Source organism: Heterodontus francisci, chromosome 17 (genome assembly GCF_036365525.1).
Source record: "Heterodontus francisci isolate sHetFra1 chromosome 17, sHetFra1.hap1, whole genome shotgun sequence".
NCBI classification, from domain to species: domain Eukaryota; kingdom Metazoa; phylum Chordata; class Chondrichthyes; order Heterodontiformes; family Heterodontidae; genus Heterodontus; species Heterodontus francisci.
In genome coordinates this window covers 7,454,928-7,480,388 of record NC_090387.1, presented here as the reverse complement: position 1 = coordinate 7,480,388, position 25,461 = coordinate 7,454,928, and the positions used below count along the sequence as shown (strand labels likewise).

The window sequence follows — 25,461 nt, the reverse complement described above, 5'->3', positions numbered from 1 at the left end:
TATTGTCATATAGAGTTATACAGCACAGAAACAGGCCCTTTGGCCTATCGTGTCTGTGCTGGCCATCAAGCACCTGTGGCTACAGGAGCAGGCCAGAGGCTGGGAATTCTGTCTCCCCAGTGTCTGTCCATCATCTACAAGTCAGGAGTGTGATGGAATACTCTCCACTTGCCTGGATGAGTGCAGGACCAACAACACTCAAGAAGCTCAACACCATTCAGGACAAAGCAACCCACTTGATAGGCACCCCATCCACAAACATCCACTCCCTCCACCACCGACTCACAGTGGCAGCAGTGTGTACCATCTACAAAATGCAACTCGCCAAGGCTCCTTCAACAGCACTTCTCCAAATCTGTGACCTAGAAAGACAAGGGCAGCAAATGCATGGGAACACCACCACCTGCAAGTTCCCCTCCAAGCCACACACCATCCTGACTTGAAAATATATTGCCGTTCCTTCACTGTTGCTGGGTCAAAATCCTTGAACACCCATTCAGCGAGGTGAGCGGAAGCAGAGTTGTTTCTTTTTAAAAGATGGAGAGCGAACAGGAAGTTGGAAAGGAGTTAAGGTTGCGGTGATGTCCTTCACGGTTGAATATCCCGCGATGCTGACTCCTGAAGAAGTGCAGCAGAAAGCTACCGCCTTGTTTTTGGTGCGGGTGTGTGACCCGTCTCCATCATGAAGGAGAGAGTGGCCAAGAGAAGAACAAGAAAGAAAACGTGTGATAAAAACAAGAAATGCTGGAAATACTCAGCAGGTCTGGCAGCATCTGTGAAAACGTGTGCCCTCCGGAGCGAGTTCGCTGAACATTCCCCTCAGTGAAACAAGCAATCAAAGACAAACTGCAGCACTGCGCATGAGCACTTTCACTTTCCCATTGCCTCGCAGATTAAAAGAAAACTTCGGGCCGGTCTCAGCCTTTAATTCACTGGAAACTTGAATGAAACTGACCGACTGATACATTGTTGCCGGAGAAGAAACTGATACATTTCAGGAGGCTGGAAATTGACACGTGAAATTGACACATTGTATCCAACTCCCCGGGGACTCCCCTCGCCTGCAGCAACATGGGGACCTGCAGCAAGGAAGAAGTTTATCAAAAGTTCCTAGGTTTTTACCAGAAGGATTTCGTCTCCGGCAACGTGTCGCCCTGCACCGTGGAGGATCAGGTCCGCCAGGGCAAGGACTTCCTGGATTCCGTCCCCACTTCGTGCCAGAGGTTTCAGCTCCTGGATTTCTACCGCCTCGCCCAGGACTTTCTTGAAGCCGAGTCCGGCCAGGAGCGCAGGCAGGAGCTTTTTCAGGCCCTGAGCAAAGCTTTCGAGGTGCTTGAGCTGATTTCTGTCAACCTGTATCTGTGGCCCTGGCGGAAGGAGATCAAGTCAATCAAGGTTGGTGTGTTCAGGAGGGGCAGTGGTGGGTTAATGGCAGTCTCTGCACGCTGCTGTCTGTCTGCAGTGACATTGTCAAATCAGAGGTGATTCACTTTGGAAGGAGTAACAGGAATGCAGAGTACTGGGCTAATGGGAAGATTCTTGGTAGTGTAGATGAACAGAGAGATCTTGGTGTCCAGGTGCATAAATCCCTGAAGGTTGCTAACCAGGTTAATAGGGCTGTTAAGAAGGCATATGGTGTGTTAGCTTTTATTAGTAGGGGGATCGAGTTTCGGAGCCACGAGGTCATGCTGCAGCTGTACAAAACTCTGGTGAGACCGCACCTGGAGTATTGCGTGCAGTTCTGGTCACCGCATTATAGGAAGGATGTGGAAGCTATGGAAAGGGTGCAGAGGAGATTTACTAGGATGTTGCCTGGTATGGAGGGAAGGTCTTACGAGGAAAGGCTGAGGGACTTGAGGTTGTTTTCGTTGGAGAGAAGGAGGAGGAGAGGCGACTTAATAGAGACATATAAGATAATCAGAGGGTTAGATAGGGTGGATAGTGAGAGTCTTTTTCCTCGGATGGTGATGGCAAACACGAGGGGACATAGCTTTAAGTTGAGGGGTGATAGATATAGGACAGATGTGAGAGGTAGTTTCTTTACGCAGAGAGTAGTAGGGACGTGGAACGCCCTGCCTGCAACAGTAGTAGACTCGCCAACTTTAAGGGCATTTAAGTGGTCATTGGATAGACATATGGATGAAAATGGAATAGTGTAGGTCAGATGGTTTCACAGGTCGGCGCAACATCGAGGGCCGAAGGGCCTGTACTGCGCTGTAATGTTCTAAAAGAGGAAGGATATCAGATGAAGACTATGATTGTTAATATCACAAATACATCCACTGTAACCTCTCCATAAACAGTACACTGAGGATAATTTTTAACAGTTTCAAAATACAACTATCATCCAAACATTCTGCTTTGTAACTCATTATCCTTACAAGTTTCCAAATGTTTCAATTTAAAAATAGGGTCCCATCCACACCAGGGGAGGGGAGAGGGGGGAGGGCAGATCCTCTGCTTTATTTATTTATTTTTTTATTTTATTTTTATTTAGAGATGCAGCATTGAAACAGGCCCTTCGGCCCACCAGGTCTGTGCCGACCAAGAACCACCCATTTATACTAACCCTACAGTAATCCCATAATCCCTACCACCTACCTACACTTCTTTCTTTTGGGCCTCCTTATCTCGAGAGACAATGGATACGCGCCTGGAGGTGGTCAGTGGTTTGTGAAGCAGCGCCTGGAGTGGCTATAAAGGCCAATTCTGGAGTGACAGGCTCTTCCACAGGTGCTGCAGAGAAATTTGTTTGTTGGGGCTGTTGCACAGTTGGCTCTCCCCTTGCGCCTCTGTCTTTTTTCCTGCCAACTACTAAGTCTCTTTGACTCGCCACAATTTAGCCCTGTCTTTATGGCTGCCCGCCAGCTCTGGCGAATGCTGGCAACTGACTCCCACGACTTGTGATCAATGTCACACGATTTCATGTCGCGTTTGCAGACGTCTTTATAACGGAGACATGGACGGCCGGTGGGTCTGATACCAGTGGCGAGCTCGCTGTACAATGTGTCTTTGGGGATCCTGCCATCTTCCATGCGGCTCACATGGCCAAGCCATCTCAAGCGCCGCTGACTCAGTAGTGTGTATAAGCTGGGGATGTTGGCCGCTTCAAGGACTTCTGTGTTGGAGATATAGTCCTGCCACCTGATGCCAAGTATTCTCCGAAGGCAGCGAAGATGGAATGAATTGAGACGTCGCTCTTGGCTGGCATACGTTGTCCAGGCCTCGCTGCCGTAGAGCAAGGTACTGAGGACACAGGCCTGATACACTCGGACTTTTGTGTTCCGTGTCAGTGCGCCATTTTCCCACACTCTCTTGGCCAGTCTGAACATAGCAGTGGAAGCCTTACCCATGCACTTGTTGATTTCTGCATCTAGAGACAGGTTACTGGTGATAGTTGAGCCTAGGTAGGTGAACTCTTGAACCACTTCCAGAGCGTGGTCGCCAATATTGATGGATGGAGCATTTCTGACATCCTGCCCCATGATGTTCGTTTTCTTGAGGCTGATGGTTAGGCCAAATTCATTGCAGGCAGACGCAAACCTGTCGATGAGACTCTGCAGGCATTCTTCAGTGTGAGATGTTAAAGCAGCATCGTCAGCAAAGAGGAGTTCTCTGATGAGGACTTTCCGTACTTTGGACTTCGCTCTTAGACGGGCAAGGTTGAACAACCTGCCCCCTGATCTTGTGTGGAGGAAAATTCCTTCTTCAGAGGATTTGAACGCATGTGAAAGCAGCAGGGAGAAGAAAATCCCAAAAAGTGTGGGTGCGAGAACACAGCCCTGTTTCACACCACTCAGGATAGGAAAGGGCTCTGATGAGGAGCCACCATGTTGAATTGTGCCTTTCATATTGTCATGGAATGAGGTGATGATACTTAGTAGCTTTGGTGGACATCCGATCTTTTCTAGTAGTCTACCTACACTAGGGCCAATTTATAATGGCCAATTTACCTTTCAACCTGCAAGTCTTTGGCTGTGGGAGGAAACCGGAGCACCCGGAGGAAACCCACGCAGACACAGGGACAACTTGCAAACTCCGCACAGGCAGTACCCAGAATCGAACCCAGGTCCCTGGAGCTGTGAGGCTGCGGTGCTAACCACTGCGCCGCCCAAAATCACAGTTTTTACCCCACTCCTCCCCTGAAGGTATCTGGCATATGGCTCTCGGGTCCCTGAGCAACCTTCAGTCCCAAACCCCAGTGACCATTCCTTACATGAGAACCAGGCAGTGAAGGTTGTCTGGAAATGCAACTGTGTGGGGCATCATAGTCACACCGAATGTGTTTTTTTTATCTTATTCATCCCCAGGATGTAAATGTCACTGTTTATCGCCCATCTCTAATGGTGCTGAAAAGTTGGTGGTGAGATTCCTTCTTTAAAGCCACTACAGCAACTTATATTTATATTGCACTTTTAATGTAATAAAACGTCCTAAGGCTCTTCACAGGAGCATTATAAAGCAGAAGGCAGTTAAGAGTCGCTCATGTTGGTGTGGGACTGGAGTCACATTGAGGCCCAGACTGGGTAAGAATGCCTGGTTTCCTTCTCTAAAGTGAACCAGTTGGGTTTCTGTGACAATCCAATTTGTGAAAATGTGGAAGTTTTTAAAACGGTATCAGTAAAAGTGACCATGAAGCTGTCGGGATGTGACTCCAGTCCCACACTAATGTAGTTCAGTCTTAACCGTCCTCTGAAGTAGCCTAGTATGCCATTCCGTTTGATCAAAAACCTTTACAAATTGCAGCGGTTACATAGAATTACAGAGAATATAGAGCACGGAAGCTAGGCATTCATCCCAAGTAGATTGTGCTCATGTTTACAGACTACACGATTCTCCCATTCCATCTTCCTCATCTCAGCATTTCAACATATCTTTCTATTCACTTTTCTCTCATGTACTCGTCTAGTTTCCATTTGAGAGCATCACTGCCATTTGCCTCATCCACTGGTAAGCGAGTTCCGCATTCTCACCACTGTCTGGATAAAGATGTTTGTTTGAAGGCTGCCTGGCAGCTTCTCAAGGCAGTAATTGGCGGCTTTCTCAGTGATGGCTGCAACCCAAGAATTATTTTTTTAGATGAGCAATTTTAAAAATTTGGTAAAATATCCACAATTGCTCCTTTCTTTTGGAGAGAAAAGGATGAAAATCCCCTCAATTCGCACTGCAGAATTCCTGGATATGGCTTGGCCAGCTTGTAGCATCATACAAGCCCATTCTGGCTGCAAACGACACTCAGTGTGGGCAGTCCTAGGCCCACAAAAGGGATGTGCAAACGCTGGAGAGAGTACGGAGATGACAAGGCAATTGATTCCAAGTGTTGGCAGGGTGCTGGGGGGAAATCCAACTAATGAGCAAACATTGATAAAGGTCAGGCTGCAGTGTAGTGAGACCTTGCAGCAGAGAGATGCTGACTTGTGCTTTAAAGTAAGGTCAAGGAGCAGCCTCCGAGATCTGAAATCTAAACTAGAGACAAGTAAACTTTAATGAAAAACCAGCAGAGATTTTTCCCACAAATTATAATAAGTGTCTGTCAGGCAGTGAATAGAGACACAGACTTTGTTGGAATGGGTCCAGGCACAATTGAAGACTTACCTAACAATCCGGTGACGTTTTGCCCCTCTGCCCTGCTCTTACTGGCTGTGTATTTTGAGCTTCTTGTGGGGTGTGCAGATAAACTCCTAGTTTCAAAATAACAAGTTTGAAGACTGTGCCCCTCTCTCTGACCTTACTGTGCTCTCTGCAGTCAGTCAAGAGAGAGAGAGAGATGTGAATATGAGAAAGAGCACGAGTGTTTAAAGTGTGCATAAGAGAGGAGCATGGATATGTGAGAGTGTTTGTGCAAGAGAGTGAGCAACAACTTGCATTTATATAGCACCTTTCACATAGTAAAACGCAGATACGCTCACTGATAGGTTGTTAAACAGAAAGCTGCTAAGACAAGCTTTCAACCAGATCCTGAAGGTTCAGGGGCAGACGGCTCACTAGAAATTATCTCCTTTAAGTCGAGTAGGGCAACCAACTAATATGAGGAAACATAATCTGTTCGTTTTTAAAAAAAAATTGTGCTAAGGTAAATTGTACCGCATGAATTAAGTGATTCCGATCATAACAGGCGCTTTGCATGTTCACTTTCACACCCCTGTGTTTCATTATCATGTAGTTCAGTATTGGGTGGTACAGGCACACTCCTGAACATAAGCTACTCGGACAGCTTACTTACGAGGTGACCAGCACTGTTACATCAAAGAATATATCTATGTGAAGACCCTAACCTTGTAATTAACGCAATGCTGTGTGTTAAGACGACTGTCCCATTGACAAACAGACACAGAATTACAACACGTGCCACTTTTAGCTGTTTTCGTGTCAATTATGAGTGTGTACAGGTCAGGAATGTTTCAGGCTCCCTCCCCAGTTTGTGCTGAGTTTCCTGATCTCAGCCTGGCCGTCAGTGAAGATGTGAGAGTTGTCCCTCAGAAACACTATCTAGAGAGGGGAAGGATCAACCGGAACTCTCTTTCCAGCCAACTATCAACTGACCCATCCTGGAGTGCAAAGGCAGAAATAGGGTCAGTCTTGATGCCCCCTGCACTGTCAAATGGCTTGCCAGCACTCACATACGAGATGGCTGGTGAAGAATTGCCACCTATACGAGGTATTGGAGGGCATCCTATGTCAGTGGAACCATACCTCATCACCGGATGGTGCCTTAAAGGAGAAAAAAAATATTTTAAAAAAATATCCAACATCGGATAACTCACACCAAGTCCCGCTCATCCATTATCCCTGTCCCAGTTAGCCTACATTGGCTCCCAGTGTGGCAATGCCTTGATTTTAAAATTCTCATCCTTGTTTGCAAATCTTTCTATTGCCTTGACCCTCCCTATCTCTCTAACCTCCTCCAGGATATCTGCACACCCAATTCCGGCCTCTTGCACGTCTCCTTTTATGATGCTCCTTAAAACCTACCTCTTTGATCAAGCTTTTGGTCAGCTGTCCTAGTATCTCATCATGTGGCTCAGTGTCAAATTCTGTTTGATAATTGATCGTATGAAGTGCCTTGGGATCATTTTTACTGCATTAAAGATGCTATATAAATGCAAGTAGTTGTTGAGTTCCAAGTATTAGGAGAGCAAGCAGACAATTTGATGTGTGAAGAGGCTCCAATTGCCCATCTTAATGCACCTTTACTCTGGCATACAGCCAGGACATTTCTGTTTACTCAATAGAGTGAAGTCTGATGGCAGATGCTGAGCTCTGTGATGTTTACAGCAATTCCTGGGCACAGGACCCAGTGACTAAGTACCACCTCATTTGCCAACTCCTGGAATGTGGACATTGCTGGCGAGGTCGGCATTTGTTGCCCATTCCCCAGATGTCTTTGAGAAGTTTAGTTTAGTTTAGTTTAGAGATACAGCACTGAAACAGGCCCTTCGGCCCACCGAGTCTGTGCCGACCATCAACCACCCATTTATACTAATCCTACACTAATCCCATATTCCTACCACATCCCCACCTGTCCCTATATTTTCCCTACCACCTACCTATACTAGGGGCAATTTATAATGGCCAATTTACCTACCAACCTGCAAGTCTTTTGGCGTGTGGGAGGAAACTGGAGCTCCCAGAGGAAACCCACGCAGACACAGGGAGAACTTGCAAACTCCACACAGGCAGTACCCAGAATTGAACCCGGGTCGCTGGAGCTGTGAGGCTGCAGTGCTAACCACTGCGCCACTGTGCCGCCACAGTGTGCCACTAGTTGGTGTGCCTCCTTTTGAATCGCTGGTAGCAGTTTTGACACAACTGAGTGACTTGATGAAGTGACTCTTAACCAACAAAAAATTGGTTGGAGGCGAGAAATGTAATAGGTCTTAAGCAAGTAAAGCGGGGGTGGGGCAAGAGATAACAAAAGAGAAGGTGTTGATAGGACAAGGTCACAGAGATAATCTGTTTTTGTGATGTTGATTGAGGGATAAATATTGGCCAGGACACCCCTTGCTCTTCTTCAAAATAGTGCCTTGGGATCTTTTATGTCCACCTGAGAGGGTAAACGGGGCCTTGGTTTAATGTCTCATCTGAAAAATGGCACCTCCGACAGTGTAGCACCTCCCTCAGTACTGCACTGGAGAGTCAGCTTTGGTTTTTGTGCTCAGGTCCTGAACTGGGACTTGAACCCAGAACCTTGTGACTCAGAGGTGAGAGTGCTACCAAGTGAGCCATGACTGACAAACATCTGCTGAAACAAAAACATTGAGTACTTCACACTGACCTACATTAGCTCCCAGTTGTCAATGCTACAATTTCAAAATTCTCATCCTTGTTTTCAAATCCCTCCATGGTCCTGCCCCATCACAATCTCCATAACCGTCTCCACTCCCAAACCCCTCCGGGATCTCTGCACTCCTCCAATTCAGGCCTCTTACCAACCTGGATTTTAAACGTTCCAGCATTGGCACACATGCCTTCAGCTGCCTAGGCCCGAAGCTCTGGAATTCACTCCCTAAATCTCTCTGCCTCTCTCTCTCTCTCTGCCTTTTAAGACCCTCCTTAAAACCTGCCTCTCTGACCAGGCTTTGACCTGTGTGGTTCAGTGTCAAATTTGTGTTTGATGACACTCCTGTGAAGCACCTTGGGATTTTTTACTATGTTAATGTTTATGGGCGGCGCAGTGGTTAGCACCGCAGCCTCACAGCTCCAGGGACCCGGGTTCGATTCTGGGTACTGCCTGTGCGGAGTTTGCAAGTTCTCCCTGTGACCGCGTGGGTTTTCGACGGGTGCTCCGGTTTCCTCCCAAAGACTTGCAGGTGATAGGTAAATTGGCCCTTATAAATTGCCCATGGTGTCGGTAGGTAGTAGGGAATATGGGATTACTGTAGGTTTAGTGTAAATGGGTGGTTGTTGGTCGGCACAGACTCGGTGGGCCGAAGGGCCTGTTTCAGTGCTGTATCTCTAAATAAATAAATAAAGGGCTATATAAATGCAAGTTGTTATTGTTGAGTGGCATCCTCCTTCCACCTCTCCCCATAGCTAAGTGGAAAAGGCTCCACCCACCCGATGGGCCGAATGGCTGCCTCCTATGCCATAAATGACTCTGACTCAGTGTGGGTTTGTTCATACAGAAGAGGAAAATCCCAGTTAGCAGACTGCAGCAGCGACAATAATTCAGGTACTACAGTCGGGCCTCAGGAACTCCAAGCTATGGAAGAGAGCAGAAATCTCAGCCAGGGCTCCCGTTGGAGTGAGTGTGTCAAACAAAAACAGCCTTGGGTCTCGGATATGATGCTTTCCATGGTCTATCTGCCAGTCCCCATCTCCTCATTGCGCTCACCTGTGATCAGGTGTAAGTAGTTCCTAGGAAACACTGATACTCAGCGTCTAAGCAAAGCAAAATCTAGAGTTCAGAGGCACCAGCTCATGAGACTAAATATTTCCCTCATCATAAAAGTCTTGTGTCCAAAATGGCTAGCTGAACTGCTTTAAAAAAAAAAATAATTTGTATGTCATGGGGTTGCCAGTTCTTGGACATATTCCGGGTTTCATCATATGACCTCTACACTTTCGCCATTGGTCACCTGACATGTCAATCTTCATGGTGCCTTGCCTTCCCAAGGCCAATTGGAAAAGCCAACAGACTCTTGGGTTAGTTGATGGGATGATTTTTGACTTTCAGACAAACCATCTTTATTCCCCCATTTCCAATATATATCATATCAAATAAAAATGTTGAAAAAAAAATGGAAATCTAACAATTTGTTTTATTGCCCCTATGATTTCCCCCACCCCACACCACCAATTTGTTTGTAGCAGGAGCAGTTTGTCCAGGAGAGGAATCTTTAATCCCTGGAGTCTCCAGGACAATCCTGGAGGGTTGGCAACCTTTGATCCTAGTTAAGTGCTAGTGTAGCGCAGTTAGCCAAATGAGTTGTGGGCTTACACCTTAACTCCAGGAGTTGAGCATCATGACTTCGGCTGTACTATAGAGTCACAGAGTCATTTATGACGCAGAAGGAGGCCATTTGGCCCATTGAGTCCATGCTGGTTCTCCATAGAGCCATGCAGTCAGTCCCACTCCCCGGCTCGATCCCCGTAGCCCTGCAAGTCTAATTCTCTCAGGTGGCCATCCAACTTCCTCTTAAAGTCATTGATCGTCTCCGCTTCCACTGCCCTTATGGGCAACGAGTTCCAGGTCATTACCACCCACTGCGTAAAACATTGCTTCCTCGTATTCCCCATGCATCCTTTTCCCAAAATCTTCAATCTATTTCCCTAGTCTTTGTACCATTTGTTAATGGAAGCACTTTTTCCTTGTCTAACTTTTCTAAGCCTGTCATAATCTTGTATATGATGATTCTAATATGGAACTCTGTACCACAGGGAGCGATTGAGGTGAATAGCATAGATGCATTTCAAAGAAAGTGAGGTAAGCACATGAGGGAGAAAAGAATAGGAATAGTAGGGGCGGGAGGAGGTTCATGTGGAGCATAAAAACCAGGGCCTGTTTCTGTGCTGTACAATCTGTGTAATTCTATTTAGCTACATAACAGCAGTGACTGGACTTTAACATAATTCACTGCTTGGGAAGGGCTGTGGGACATTTGTCAGAAATGCAATAAAATGTTGTACAGTGATGCGATTCTCTTTGAAGTCACCAAATTTAGCAACAACGGAATAGAATGGTTATTCCATCCCAGCGTGCTGTTGCCATAGAGAGATTCCGTGCACAGGAGTGGGGGTCTGGATCTCGGGCGACATGCTGAGTGGGGGCAGAGGGCTGGGTGAGTGATTGGGGGCTACAGTGCACGAGGAAGAAGAGGTTAGAATCCGACCTCCTCTAAAGACAATCTATTAAAAGTCTTTTTGTAGAGCTTGCTGATGTCACAGAATGACCCAGTTAAACATCTGATGAACTCCCACCCACACAAACACAGATAGTGAAACGGCGGGGGGGGAATGGGGAAATTCCCCACCTATTCTTCACATCACCAACAGGTTTGGTTTCAAGAGGTTACAAGCAGTTCTTGGAACTGAGCGAGGGGCCCACGGAGGGAAGAAATTGCTCCATCTAATGGCTCAAACCCAGGAGGAGCTGAAGGGCTTCTCGCCAACATCCCCTCTCCCTCCTACTCCCCAATGACACTTGTAATTACGGTCAATAGCACCCTGACTGTGGAGCCTGAATCAGCTGGAATCAAGCCCTCTCGCCTCACTGACAACTATTCAACTCTTCAGTAAGAACAGGCAACGTCTCTGGGGAGAGAAATGTAGGGTTAACCTTTGCAGCTCGATGACTTTTCACTATAACCCAGTTCTGAAAGGAAGGTCATCGACCTGAAACATTAACTCTGATTTTCTCTCCACGCAATCTGCTTAGCAGTTCCCAGCATTTTCCTGATCCTATTTAGGATTTCCGTCATCTGCAGTGTTTTGCTTTTTTTAATGGGCGGCGCAGTGGTTAGCACCGCAGCCTCACAGCTCCAGCGACCCGGGTTCAATTCTGGGTACTGCCTGTGTGGAGTTTGCAAGTTCTCCCTGTGTCTGCGTGGGTTTCCTCCGGGTGCTCCGGTTTCCTCCCACATGCCAAAGACTTGCAGGTTGATAGGTAAGTTGGCCATTAGCAATTGCCCCTCGTGTAGGTACGTGGTAGGGAAATATAGGGACAGGTGGGGATGTGGTAGAAATATGGAATTAGTGTAGGAGTAGTATAAATGGGTGGTTGATGGTCGGCACAGACTCGGTGGGCCGAAGGGCCTGTTTCAGTGCTGTATCTCTAAACTAAACTAAACTAATCTTGCTGTTTATCTCTTTAATGTTTTCTGTTTTGGTTTTCCCCACACAAGCGCTTTCCCTGGGAGGTCATTGAACAAGGATCTCACTCTCTGTCCGCACACAAGGACGGTTGGTGAAAGAAAGAATGTGCATTTATATAGCACCTCAGGACATTCCAAAGCACGTCACAGCCGATGAAATAGTTTTGAAATGCTGTTACTGTTGTAATGTAGGAAGCATGGAAGCCAATTTATACACAACAAGCTCCCACAAGCAGCAATAGCCCCGATGTTGTGGTAAGATTAGCAATGAGGCTATTAGCTCGCCATTATTCCGACAGCAACTTCTGGCATCCGCACATGTGAAGCTAAATGCAGAAATCAGGAAGTTCCTGGCCGTGTTGTCCTGCTCATTCACAAACCTCGCAACACCGAAAGACTCAGCATTAACACACGTGGAATGCATTGAAGTTGGGGTACTTACCCATTAGGTACCCATTAAATATACCAGAAAAAGTTGGTGCTTATCCATTCCAGTGTATGTGAATTTTTAATGACAAGTCCTAATTACTGACAAACAACCTCCCTGACACTATAAAATTAACTTTTACTTTAATTATTGTTAGATATGTTTTAAAAATAATCTTTTTTTCTACTTTTTCTTTCTGTCTCTTTTATCTCCCTCTTAATCCCATCTTTCTTTCCCTCTGTGTATATTTTGCTTTCTGTACATAAATTAAATATCCTAACTGACACTTCCTGGTTTACACTTTGCGTGTCTCCTGGGATATCCACATGGCTAATTCAAGTGGTTAATGTTTCGTGGGAGTCAGTTGCCAGTGATCGCCAGAGCTGGCAGACAGCCATAAAGGCGGGGCTAAAAAGTGGCGAGTCGAAGAGACTTAGCAGTTGGCAGGAAAAAAGACAGAAGCGCAAGGAGAGAGCCAACTGTGTAACAGCCCCGACAACCAATTTTATCTGCAGCGCCTGTGGAAGAGTCTGTCACTCTGGAATTGGCCTTTATAGCCACTCCAGGCGCTGCTTCACAAACCACTGACCACCTCCAGGCGCTTACCCATTGTCTCTTGAGACAAGGAGGCCAAAGAAGAAGAAGAATGTTTCAGTGTTTAATTCTAGAACATTCTATCACAACTTTTGATAGGGAAACTTTATCTAAATACACACTTTCAGTTTATTGGATAAACTACAAAACTTAATTACATTATAAAATGCAAGTTGTTGTTTTTGTAATTTATTCAGTGCCATTATCAAAGAAACAAAACTTGATGCTAAGCCACTTAAGGAGATAATAAGACAGCTAACCAAAAACTTGGTCAAAGACGTAGGTTTTAAGCACCATCTTAAAAGAGGAAAGAGAGGTGGAAAGGTTTAGGGAGGGAATTCCAGAGCTTAGGGCCCAGGCAGCTGAAAGCACAGGAGAGATGGAGAGTATGGAGGAGCAAATACATTGTGGAACCAACCAGGGAAGAGTCTATTTTAGATCTTGCTTTGTGTAAGAAGATAGGGTTAATTAGTAATCCCATAATAAGGGATCCTCTGGGAAAGAGTAATCATAATATGATAGAATTTCACACTGAATTTGAGAGTGATGTACATAAGTCCAAAACTAGAATATCCAACTTAAATAAAGCCAATTACATAGGTATGAGGGTGAGTAGATTGGGGAATTAGAAGAAAAGGTATAAAAGAAATATTTAATAATTCTCAAATCTACATTCCATTGAAAAATAGAAACTCTACAGGAAAAGAGATCCATCAGTGGCTAGCTAAAAAGGTTATGGATATTATTAGATTAAAAGAAGAGGCTTAGAATGTTGCCAAGAAGAGTAGTAAGCTTGAGGATTGGGAGATTTTAGATACCAGCAAAGGATGACAAAAAATTGATAAAGAATAAAATAGAATCTGAGAGTAAACTAGCAAGAAATATAAAAACCGATTCTAAAAGCTTCTACAAATATCTAAAAAGGAAAGAGCAGCAAGTAAACATGGGTCCCATAGAGGCTGAGACAGGAAAAATATAATGGGGCATGTGGAAATGGCAGTGATTTCAGCTGCCTGGGCCCTAAGCTCTGGAATTCCCTCCCTAAATCCCTCCACCTCTCTTTCCTCCTTTAAGATGGTCCTTAAAACCTACCTCTTTGACCAAGCTTTTGGTCACCTAACTTAATATCTACTTAGATGGCTGAACATCAAGTTTTGTTTCTTTGATAATGGCACTGTATAAAATACAAGTTGTTTTTGTAATTTATTTGCTCTGTAAAAAGAACATACCAAAAATAATGGGGAACCAAAGGTCTAATGAGAGTGAGGAACTTAAAATCATTAATATTAGTAAAGAAAAAGTGCTGGAGGAATTAATGCGACTGAAAGCTGACAAATCCCCTGGATCTGATGGCCTAACATCTACAGTTCTAAAAGAGGTGGCTGCAGGGATAGTGGATTATAATTACAAAATATAATTACAAAAATGCTTAAGTTCGAGAATGGTCCCAATAGATTGGAAGGTAGCAAATGTAACATCACTATTCAAGAAAGGAGGGAAAGGGAAAACAGGAAACTATATGGTTAGAACCCATTATTAAGGAAGTGGTAACAGGGCACTTAGAAAATCATAATATGATTAGGAAGAGCCAACATGGTTTTCCGAAAGGGAAATCGTGCGTAACAAATCTATTGAGAGATCTTGAGACTGTAACTAGCAGGGTAGATAAAGGAGAACCATTGGATCTAGTGTATTTGAATTTTCAAAAGACCTGTTTCAGTGCTGTATCTCTAAACTAAACTAAACTAAACATTCGAAAAGTTGTTGCACAAGATAAAGATTCATGGAGTTGGGGGTAATATATTAGAATAGATAGAGGATTGGTTAAAGGTCAGAAAATAGAGAGTGGGAATAAACAGGTCAGTTTCAGATTGGCAGGCTGTTACTCATATGGTGACAAATGATCAGTGCTGGGGCCTCAGCTATTTACAATCTATATTAATAACTTAGATGAAGGAACTGAGTGTAATGTATTCAATGTTGCTGACAATACAAAGCTAGGTGAGAAATTAAGCTGTAAGGAGGATACAAAGAGTCTTCAATGGGATGTAGATAGGTTAGGTGAGTGGGAAATAATGTGGCAAATGGAGTATATTGTGTGGAAATGAGAGGTTATTGACTTTGGCAGGAAGAATAGAAAAACTATTTTTTTTACACAGTGAGAAATTATTAAATATTGGTTCTCGGAGGGATTTGGATGTCCTTGTATAAGAAGCATGCAGGTATAGAAAGCAATTAGGAAGGTGAATAATATTGCAAGGGGGTTGAAGCACAAGAGTAAGGAAGTCTTGTTGAATTGTACAGGGTTTCAGTGAGATGATGCCTAGAGTATTGTGTACAGTTTTGATCTCCAGACCTAAGGAAGGATATACTTGCTTTACAGGGGATGCGACGAAGATTCACTAGATTGATTTCTGGGCTAAGAAGGTTGTCCTAGGAGGAAAGATTGGGTAGAATGGGCCTATATTCTCTGGAGTTCAGAATAATGAGAGGTGATCTCATTGAAACATCTAAGATTCTGGGGGGCTTGATATGATAGACACTGAGAATCTATTTTCCCTAGCTGGAGAGTGTCGAACTAGAGGGCACAGTCTCAGGATAAGGGGTTTAGGACTGAGATGAGGAGAAATTCTTCACTCAGAGGACTGAGAGTCTTTGGAATTCTCCACCACAGAGCGAAGTGGATTTTTACCTGTTGAGTATAGTCAAGGTTCTGATCTATTTTTGGACTCTGAGGGAATCAATGTACATGGGGATTGGGTGTGAATAAGGTCATGGATCAGCCATGATCTTATTAAACGGTGGAGCAGGCTCAAGGGGCTGAATGGCCTCCTCCTGCTCCTGTGTAACAGACTCAATGGGCTGAATGGCCTCCTCCTGCTCCTGTATCTTATGCTCTTATGTTAAAATTGTGGGGGGGGAGGGGCTGTCAGGAGGTGGAAGGGAAGATGCTGGAGATAAACTTTGATTCTGTTGCATGAAAAACTAATGCAATCATATTTACTTCAGACTTTCACAGGGGCCTTTGTCTACTTCATCCAGCCGGTATTTCCTCCTGATGTTCTTCAAGGGATTTTGGAAAAGATGGGATACACTCAAAAAGGAACCAGCGAATACGTAATGTCAAAGCAGGTCAACAAGGAGGAAATTGGCCAACTTGGGTTTGAATTTTTCTTGGCCAGGGCTGAGTGTGAACTGATGCAGGAAATGCTGGACCAAGTCATGCATAGTGGGTGTAAGGACATTGTGCAATTGAGGTCTAGGATGCCCTATAAGCAGGCCGACTGCATCAAATGTTTGAATGGCATGGAAACTGGATCCGGAAAACTAGGGGAAGGGGCCTCTCTAGGAAATGAAGGGGCCTCAAAGTCAGGTCTGCATTCCAAAGAAGGCCCCGCCAAGTGCGAGTTACTCAATATGCCCTTGCCACTCACTGATGCCAACCGCGAAGGAGTCCACAGGCTGCGGGTAGAAGCACTCATGGATAGAGAGTCTGATGCCACAAACGATCCGTTGTCCACCTCCTTGAGATTGCCACCAGACAGCATCGACCTGTACCGTGAATACAACGATATTGCCATCAGTACCAACTACCCAGAAGGTCAGAAGCTGGTTGAAGCTGCCTGTCCAGGTGGGGAACTGGAGCAGTGTGATTCGCTTCTCATCCTGGATGAGCTGCTGATGCAAAAGGCCCGAGCAGAATCTCTCGTGCAACTGTCTCCGGGTCAAACTGGACCTCTCTCCTGGAGTCCCTTCTCCAATTCAACTCTCAATGCAACCTCATCAGATAATAAGAATTTGAAGAATAAAGACAGGACAGCTTTCGATAGCGTAGACACAAAATGCTCACTGAAACACAGTGTATTAGATGCTACCAGCCAGAAATATGCAGAGGACAAGTGGTCTGGTAAAAGCTATCAGAAGTTGGACAACATCTTGTCTATAAAGTATGGGAGCTTCCTGAATGGCAACAGCCGGAAAAAGGATTACGTCTCTGCTGTAGAAATTGAGCTGAAGAATATAGATAAGGAGAAATTGCCCTATCCAATAGCCGAGACAGCAGGACCAGCTCCCTTCCACCAGGCTAACCAATCCCGAGCCTCAGAGTGCCAACATGTGGGATTGCGCCACCCTGAAACAACTGCAGCAACACCACTTCGACAGAACCAAACAGCCCAACAGATATCAGCTTGTCAAACCCCCAGCATTCCCGAGTGCTGTGTGTGTTCCCCAACAGAGCTCCTCGGTGTGAGACCACTGTCGGACAACCCCGAGCTCACGGCCAACACGTCACAGGAGAGCGGGGGCCAGGTTGTCCGAGAGCCCCCGCAGTCTTTCTACATCCCGCCCGACAGCCTGGAGGGCAGGTCATCCTTGGCGATGACATGTGACGTATGCGGGTCTCTGATCTGTCCTAACTGCAGTTCCGAGCTCACTGCAGGTGAGTGCCAGGCCCTGCCCAGGGAATGCCTTCATATCCAGGAGCTGGTGGTTGGAGAAAGTCCTGACCCTTATCTCCTTGTGAGCAAGTTGACAGATAGGAGTGCTGACCTTGATGATGACAAGTCCATGAGATGCAATCGCTGCAAGGAAGAGGAAGATCTATAAAGCCCGGCCATTGATGGGGCATCCTTGGTGCTTGAATCAGCAAATGAGCCAAATTGACTGGTCAAGTCTCGGAGTGTACAGAGTCAGCTAATCTCAGCCTGCTTGGTTGTCGAGATACTACAATTGGCCCCCCAGGGTAGGGAGGGGAAAATTGGCCAGCGTTCCTGCTCCTGCTCCCGACAAAGTTGAACCCTCTTTGGAAAGTGCATGCATACAGTTGTCAATTGGAGCCCTATTAGAGGCAAATTGCCTACTGTCTGATCTTGCACAAGAAGAATGGCCACTGGGTTGAGGCACCAGGGACATCTGGGAACCCAGCAAGAGTTGACTCCTTCAGGAGAGGAGGGGAGATAATAAATGACAAGGAACTGCTCCAAATATGAAAGCCATTTACTATTGAATACTTCAGTGAGTGCATCCCTCATTTATGTCCATTTCTGCCAAAAAGGTTCGTTGCCTCAATGATTCCTTCTTTCAATTTGTGCTAACGAGGCAACCTTTTATGTTTTTATTGAGAAACCCAGACAAAACAGCATCCAGGTTGAAGAGAGGAGAAAAGGATGAGTTAACTCAAGTGTAACTACTGATCAGTGAGGGAGATGAACCTTTTGATTTTAATTCGTTCTTGGGATATGGGGGTTGTCGGTAAGGCCATCATTTATTCCCCAGCCCTACTTGTCCCTGAAAAGGTGCTGATGGCCAGCTGCTGCTGCCTTTTGTAGCGGTTTGATATAATGGAGTGTCTCGCTCGGCCACAGAGGGCAGTAAAGACTCAGCCACGCTGGTGCGGGACTGGAGTCAACTATGGGCCCAGATCGGGTGGGGTCGGCAGGATTCCTTCCCTACAGTATATTAGTGAACCAGTTGGGTTTTTATGACAAACCAACACCTTCATGGTCACTTTTACTGGTACCAGCTTTTATGTCTAGATATTTATTTAGAAGCTGAATTAAAATCCTCAATCTGCCAAGGTGGGGATTTGAACTCACATTGTCTGGATTACAGGTCCAGTAACAGAACCACTTGACCAACAGAGATGGGCAATGGACCATTCATGGTGACAGATTCTTCTAACCTCATCAGATTGGTGCCCCTATTTAGTGAACAGAGTCATCACCTTTTGCCCAGCCCAAGTGCAGCTAGGGAGTTTGGGGGGAGGGGTGGAAAGAGTAAAAAGGGGTTGGACAGCAGGCGAGTTCATGAAAACTAAGCCAGGTTTGCTCACTAGAATGGAACTAGAACTAGAATGGGTCGGTGCTGTGGCCATAATCTTGTAGGGTCAGTGCCGTGACATGCGCTCCCATCTATCGAGACTAATCACTAGGGAACAGCCTCACAAACTCACCCCTCTGGTCTTTGTGAATGAAAAATCATCAATGGCCTTAATTACTAAAAGTCACCATGTCCCAAGACTCAGAAGTGACCGCCTCCATACTTCCTTCAACCCCACTGCAGCTAAAACCCCTCATATAGACTTCCGGTCACCTCCCAACTAAACCTCTCCAGTGAGTTCCTTGCCGGCTTCCTCACTCCATAATACTCAAACTCCAACTCATCCAAAACTTCACTGCCACATCCTATCCCATACAGACTGTGCCCCACCCTCTCCTCTCCCCCACCCCATCCACATGGGCATTGTGTGCAATTTTTGTTTTTTGATATTTATTTCCTTTGTATTTTACCATTTGTTGTTCAAATTTTAGGAAGTTATTTTGGTTTGGGATCCTGCCCTTCATGGAAATATTAGTTGTATTGCCCATCACCCAACCCCTACCCCTCCACCCAACAATGATTCTGTTTGAGGGCCCCAACATTTTACTACACAATGATACTAAAATACTACCTGCTCAGTCTGCATACATGCAATCATTACAATCATGAAAAGACGTAGAATCTTACAGCACAGAAAGAGGCCATTCAGCCCATTGTGGCTGTGCTGGATCTTTGGTACAGCTAGCCAATTAGTCTCACTATCCCGTTCTTTTCCTGTAGCCCTGTAATTTTTTTCCCTTCAAGTATAACCAGAGTTAACGTTTCTGGTCTGTGATTGTGTTCTGCTCTCCACAGATACTGCCTGACCGTCTAAGTATTTCCTGCATTTTCTGTTTTTATCTCCTCTTAACTTTCACTGCCCGAAAGAGAATAACCCCAAATCCTCCAGTCTCTCTGTAATTGAAGTCCCTCATTGCTGGGACATAGAAACATAGAAAATAGGAGCAGGAGTAGGCCATTCGGCCCTTCGGGCCTGCTCCGCCATTCAAAAAAGATCATGGCTGATGGTCTAATTCAGTACCCTGTTCCCACTTTCTTCCCATATCGCTTGATCCCTTTGGCATTAAGAAATATATCTTTCTCCTGCTTGAATATATTAAATGACTTGGCCTCCACTGCCTTCTGCGGTAGAGAATTCCACAGGTTCACCACCCTCTGAGTGAAGAAATTTCTCTTCATCTCCGATCTAAATGGCATTCCCCGTATCATGAGATTGTGACCCCTGGTTCTGGACTCCCCAGCCATCGGGAACATCCTCCCTGCATCTAGCCTGTCTAGTCCTGTTAGAATTTTATAGGTTTCTATGAGATCCCCTCTCATTCTTCTAAACTCTAGTGAATATAGGCCTAGTCGACCCAATCTCTCCTCATACGTCAATCCTGCCATCCCAGGAATCAGCCTAGTAAATCTTCATTGCACTCTCTCCATGGCAAGAACATCCTTCCTCAGATAAGGAGAACAAAACTGCACACAATACTCCAGATGTGGTCTCACCAAGGGTCTGTATAACTGCAGTAAGACGTCCTTGTTCCTGTACTCAAATCCTCTTGCAATGAAGGCCAACATACCATTCGCCTTCCTAACTGCTTGCTGCACCTGAATGCTTGCTTTCAGCGACTGGTGTACAAGGACACCCAGGTCTCGTTGCACCTTCCCCTTTCCCAATCTGTCACCTTTCAGATAATCTGCCTTTCTGTTTTTACAACCAAAGTGGATAACCTCACATTTATCCACATTATACTGCATCTGCCATGCATTGGTCCACTCACTCAACTTGTCCAAATCATATTGCATCTTTGCATCCTCTTCACAGCTCACTTTCCCCTCCAGCTTTGTGTCATCTGCAAACTTGGAAATGTTACATTTAGTTCCCTCACCCAAGTCATTAATATATATTGTGAATATCTGGGGCCCAAGCACTGATCCCTGCGGTACCCCACTAGTCACTTCCTGCCACCCGGAAAAAGACACGTTTATTCCTACTCTCTGTTTCCTGTCTGTCAACCAATTCTCAATCCATGCCAGTATATTACCCCCAGTCCCATGTGCTTTAATTTTGCACACTAACCTCTAATGTGGAACCTTATCAAAAGCCTTCTGAAAATCCAAATACACCACATCCACTGGTTCTCCCTTATCTATTCTACTGGTTACATCTCGAAAAACTCCAGTAGATTTGTTAAGCATGATTTCCCTTTTGTAAACCCATGCTGACTTTGTCCAATCCCATTTATGCTTTCCAGGTCTTCTGCGATCACATCCTTTTATAATACTCTAGCATTTTCCCCACTACTGATGTAAGGCTCACTGGTCTGTAATTCCCTGTTTTTTCTTTCCCTCCTTTTTCTTTCCTCCTTTTTTAAATAGTGGGGGTTACATTTGCCACTCTCTGTATGAACTGCTCCAGAGTCTATAGAATTTTGGAAAACCATTCTAGTAAACTTCCTCTGCACACTGTCAGTAATTCGTAAAAAGAAAAAGTGAAGTTGTTTTGGAATACAGTAAATGAGACATGATGTGGTGTGTGGTATGCTTGGGAAGAATAGGTGACACTGGACTTGAGATTCCCAAAGCTCTCCACCACTGGGGTTTTCCTGCATGGTCTTGTGTCCCCCACCCCCCTCCCACCCCACTGCTATCTCCACCGCTTTCCACCCTCTCCAATCCTGTTCAACTTTATTTGACTGAATGTTTCTTCACCCCACCACCCCCCCCCCCCCCCCCCGACCTTCCCTACTTCCCAAATTGTTGGCAAACCCCCCACTCTGCCCCACACTCTGGAATTCCTTTCCTCAAACTTTCAGATGAGGTATTAAACCAAATCTTCGCCTGCCCCCCTCAGGATGATGACAAGTTCCTTTGGCCACTATTTCAAAGAGCAGGAGAGTCCTCCAGAGTGTCCCAGCCAATATTCATCCCTCTACTGATGTCACGATCTCATTGCTGTTTGTGGGAGCTTGCTGTGTGCAAATTGGCTGCCATGTTTCCTACATTACAACATTGATTACACTTCAAAAAGTGCTTAATTGACTATGCAGCACATTGGGAGATGCTATGGTTGTAAGAATCATAGAAAGTCTAAGGCACAGAAAGAGGCCACTTAGCCCATCATGTCTGTGCCGGCAGAAAAATGATCCACCCATTCTAATCCCACATTCCAGCATTTGGTCCGTAGCCCTGCAGATTACAGCGCTTGAGGTGCATATCCAGACTCCTTTTGAATGAGTTGAGGGTCTCTGCCTCAACTACCCTTTCAGGCAGTGAGTTCAGACCATCACCATCCTCTGGGTGAAAAAGATTTTCCTCATCTCCCTTCTAATTTTTCTACCAATCACTTTAAATCTATGCCCCCTCGTTACTGAACTCTCTGCTAAGGTGAATAGACCCTTCACCTCCACTCTATCCAGGCCCCTCAAAATTTTGTTCATTTCAATCAGATCTCCCCTCAGCCTTCTCTGTTCCAAGGAGAACAACCCCAGCCTATCCAATCTTTCCTCATAGATGCATTTTTCCAGTCCTGGCAACATCCTCGTAAATTTCCTCTGTACCCTTTACAATTACATCCTTTCTATAATGAGGTGACCAGAACTGCACACAGTACTCAGGTTGTGGCCTAACCAATGAGTTATACAGTTCCAGCATAACCTCCCTGCTCTTGTATTCAACACCTCGGCTAATAAAGGAAAGGATTCCATATGCCTTCTTAACCACCTTATCGACCTGTCTGCTACCTTCAGGGATCTGTGGACATTCACTCCAAGGTCCCTCACTTCCTCTACACTTCTCAGTATTTTCCCATTAATCATGTATTCCTTTGCCTTGTTTGACCTCCACAAATGCATAACCTCACACTTCTCCAAGTTGAATTCCATTTGCCACTTTTCTGCCCATCTGACCAGACCATCAATATCTTCCTGCAGCCTATAGCTATCCTCCCCGCTATCTACCACACAGCCAATCTTTGTGTCGTCCGCAAACTTCTTGATCATACCCCCTACATTTACGTCCAAATCATTAATATACACCACAAAAAGCAGGGGACCCAGTACTGAGCCCTGTGGAACGCCACTGGAAACAGCCCTCCAGTTGCTTAAAAAGCCCATCAAAAATTACCCTTTGTTTCCTGCCACTTTTGTATCCACCTTGTTGCATTTCCCTGGATCCCATGGGATTTTATTTTTATAACCATTCTGCCATGTGGGGCCTTGTCAAAAGCTTTGCTAAAATCTGTGTAGACCACATCAACTGCACTACCCTCATCTATCTTCCTTGTTACTACTTCAAAAAATTCGATCAAGTTCGTCAAACAAGACCTTCCCTTAACAAATCCATGCTGACTATCCTTGATTAACCTGTGCCTTTCTAAGTGACAGTTTATCCTGTCTCTCAGAATAGATTCCAATAATTTGCCCACTACTGAGGTTAGACTGACTGGCCTTTAATTATTCGGTTTATCCTTCGCTCCCTTTTTGAACAGAGGTACAATGTTAGCAATTCTCCAATCCTCTGGCACCACACCTGTATCCAGTGAGGACTGGAATATGATGGTCAGACCCTCTGCTATTTCCTCTCTGGCTTCTTTTAATAGTCTAGGATACATTTCATCTGGCCCTGGTGATTTATCAACTTTCAAGGATGTTAATCCCATTAATACTTGCTATCTCCCTGTGTTTATCACATCCAGTACTTCACATTCTTCCTCCTTAACTACAATATCTGCATCGTCCCCCTCTTTTGTGAAGACAGACACAGAGTATTCATTAAGAACCATACCAATATCTTCCGCTCCTACACATAGGTTACCTTTTTAGTCTTTTATGGGCCCTACTCTCTTCTTAGTTATCCTCTTACTCTTTTAATGTATTGATGAAACATCTTTGGGTTCACCTTAATTTTGCTTGCCAATATTCTTTCATGCCCTCTCTTTGCTTTCCTATATAAATGCAAGTCTTTCTTTCCTGGGCACCATGAAGAATGTGAAGCTGACCGTCTCCAGTCGCACGATTCCCTCGTAGTGGCGCAGGTGAGAAACTCCCCCTGCCCCCAGCTTACTACCTTCGCCTCACTCTGAACAAGGGACAGGGGCAGAAATTATCATCTGACCCTTTCCCAATTTCCCATCCTCTCCCGCCCAGCCGTTTGATTCTGGGAGAGCTTTTAACCATTGAAACTTGGGACAGCGATGGTCAAGTTCTAGAGAACTGCCTTTTAAACAAGGCTATTCATAGGCACCAATCAAGTTTCTAAAGCACATAGAAAACCCCTGCCTTTGAAATGTTCTGTCCAGTCAGGTCCTGGCCTGAGAAATCAATACAGTGTGTAGCCTGATTACCAGCACAGACCATAGTAACATCGAAAATAGGAGCAGGAGTAGCCCATTCTACCCTTCGAGCCTGCTCTGCCATTCAGTATAATCATGGCTGATCATCCAACTCAGTAACCTGTTCCCACTTTCCCCCCCATATCCTTTGATCCCTTTCGCCCCAAGAGCTATATCTAACTCCTTCTTGGAAACGTACAATGTTTTGGCCGCAACTTCTTTCTGTGGTAGTGAATTCCACAGACTCACCACTCTCTGGGTGAAGTAATTTCTCCTCATCTCAGTCCTGAGAGGTTTACCCCATATCCTTAGACTATGACCCCTGGTTCTGGACTTCCCCCATCATCACCATAGACCCTCAGAGCTCAATCTTTTTTTTTTGGGTGTGTCTTCAACCATTTAATAAATTTGTCCGATCTTCCAATTAATTTTTTTGTGAATTTCTGCCCAGTTAAGTCATTCCAGGTGCTAACTTGAGACCGTGTGTTGGCGGGGATTAGGTGTGTCCATGTGTAAACCACCACAAGGGATTGAACTCTGCTGAAATGCTCTGTACATTTTTAATGCTTATTTTATTCAATAAAGCCAAATAAATATTACAATGTGATTCTTGTTTTTGGTGCTCCTCAAAATCTGATCGGGGCAGGGACCATGAAGTGTCCCTCGCGCCCCCTTATAGAAGGCACTCAAAATACCACAGGTTGGACAGGGTGAATGATGGGTTAAAAAGTCACAATTCAATTCTGCTGCATATCTTACTGTCAGTTTCTATACATGTACAGCAATGATTCTCTCCCATCTGGTACTGTACAGAGCAAGTTTGTCTCACATCCAGTAAGTATAGTGCACCATGATTCTGTTAGCTCAGTTGGTTAGACAGCTAAAGTAAGATGCAGGTGTTCTGACCAGGTGGGAAGGGGGTCTAGGGGTTCCCTCTCAGCCTTTGCCTGGTTTAACCATACCAGTGTTTAATTTTAAAAAGTGTTTTTAGCTCCCCCTCAATGAATCCTTGTTCACCGCTTTCCAATTGTAAGACAAAGAAATCAATCAGATAGGTTTTCTTAGATGTAAACAAGAAAGGTGGAAGTTTATTAATCTTAAACTCGAGTTCCGTTAACGAATACGCGACACCACACGAGCATGCATATGCAATAAACACACGCGCAGATAGGAACAGAAAAAATAGAAAGAATAAAGGGGAAAAGTTTGAGGCAATAGCTGGGTTCCAGTTACAGTCCCTTTGAGTTCGATGGAGAGTTTTTAGTTGCCGGTAAGTCGTCCTGTTTCGTTGGGGGCCCAGCGCACGCTTTGAATCCTGTTTCGATGTAGGAGTCTTTTCTGTGGAGGTTTACATGACTTCAGTGGATCCAGAGATCAGTGAAAGAGAGAAAGCCAGACAGGAGAGAGGCTCTTATTCAAAGTTCAGT

At 45.1% G+C, this 25,461-nt stretch overlaps 2 protein-coding genes across 2 annotated transcripts in view; one reads left to right on the top strand and one right to left on the bottom strand.

The window, feature by feature from the left end:
* Nucleotides 1–867: 867 nt before the first annotated feature.
* Nucleotides 868–24,617, top strand: si:ch211-189a15.5 (uncharacterized). The gene is made up of 2 exons (XM_068049067.1): nt 868–1,395; nt 15,844–24,617. Exons 1-2 carry the CDS (start codon nt 1,072–1,074, stop codon nt 17,440–17,442), a joined length of 1,923 nt encoding a protein of 640 aa, XP_067905168.1. The 5' UTR covers nt 868–1,071; the 3' UTR covers nt 17,443–24,617.
* Nucleotides 4,434–25,461, bottom strand: part of tk2 (thymidine kinase 2) — a 45,436-nt gene continuing 24,408 nt past the window's right edge. Inside the window, exon 10 of the mRNA XM_068049071.1 lies at nt 4,434–5,053. The gene's annotated coding sequence lies outside the window, so the exon portion shown is untranslated. The remainder of the gene's footprint in view (nt 5,054–25,461) is intronic.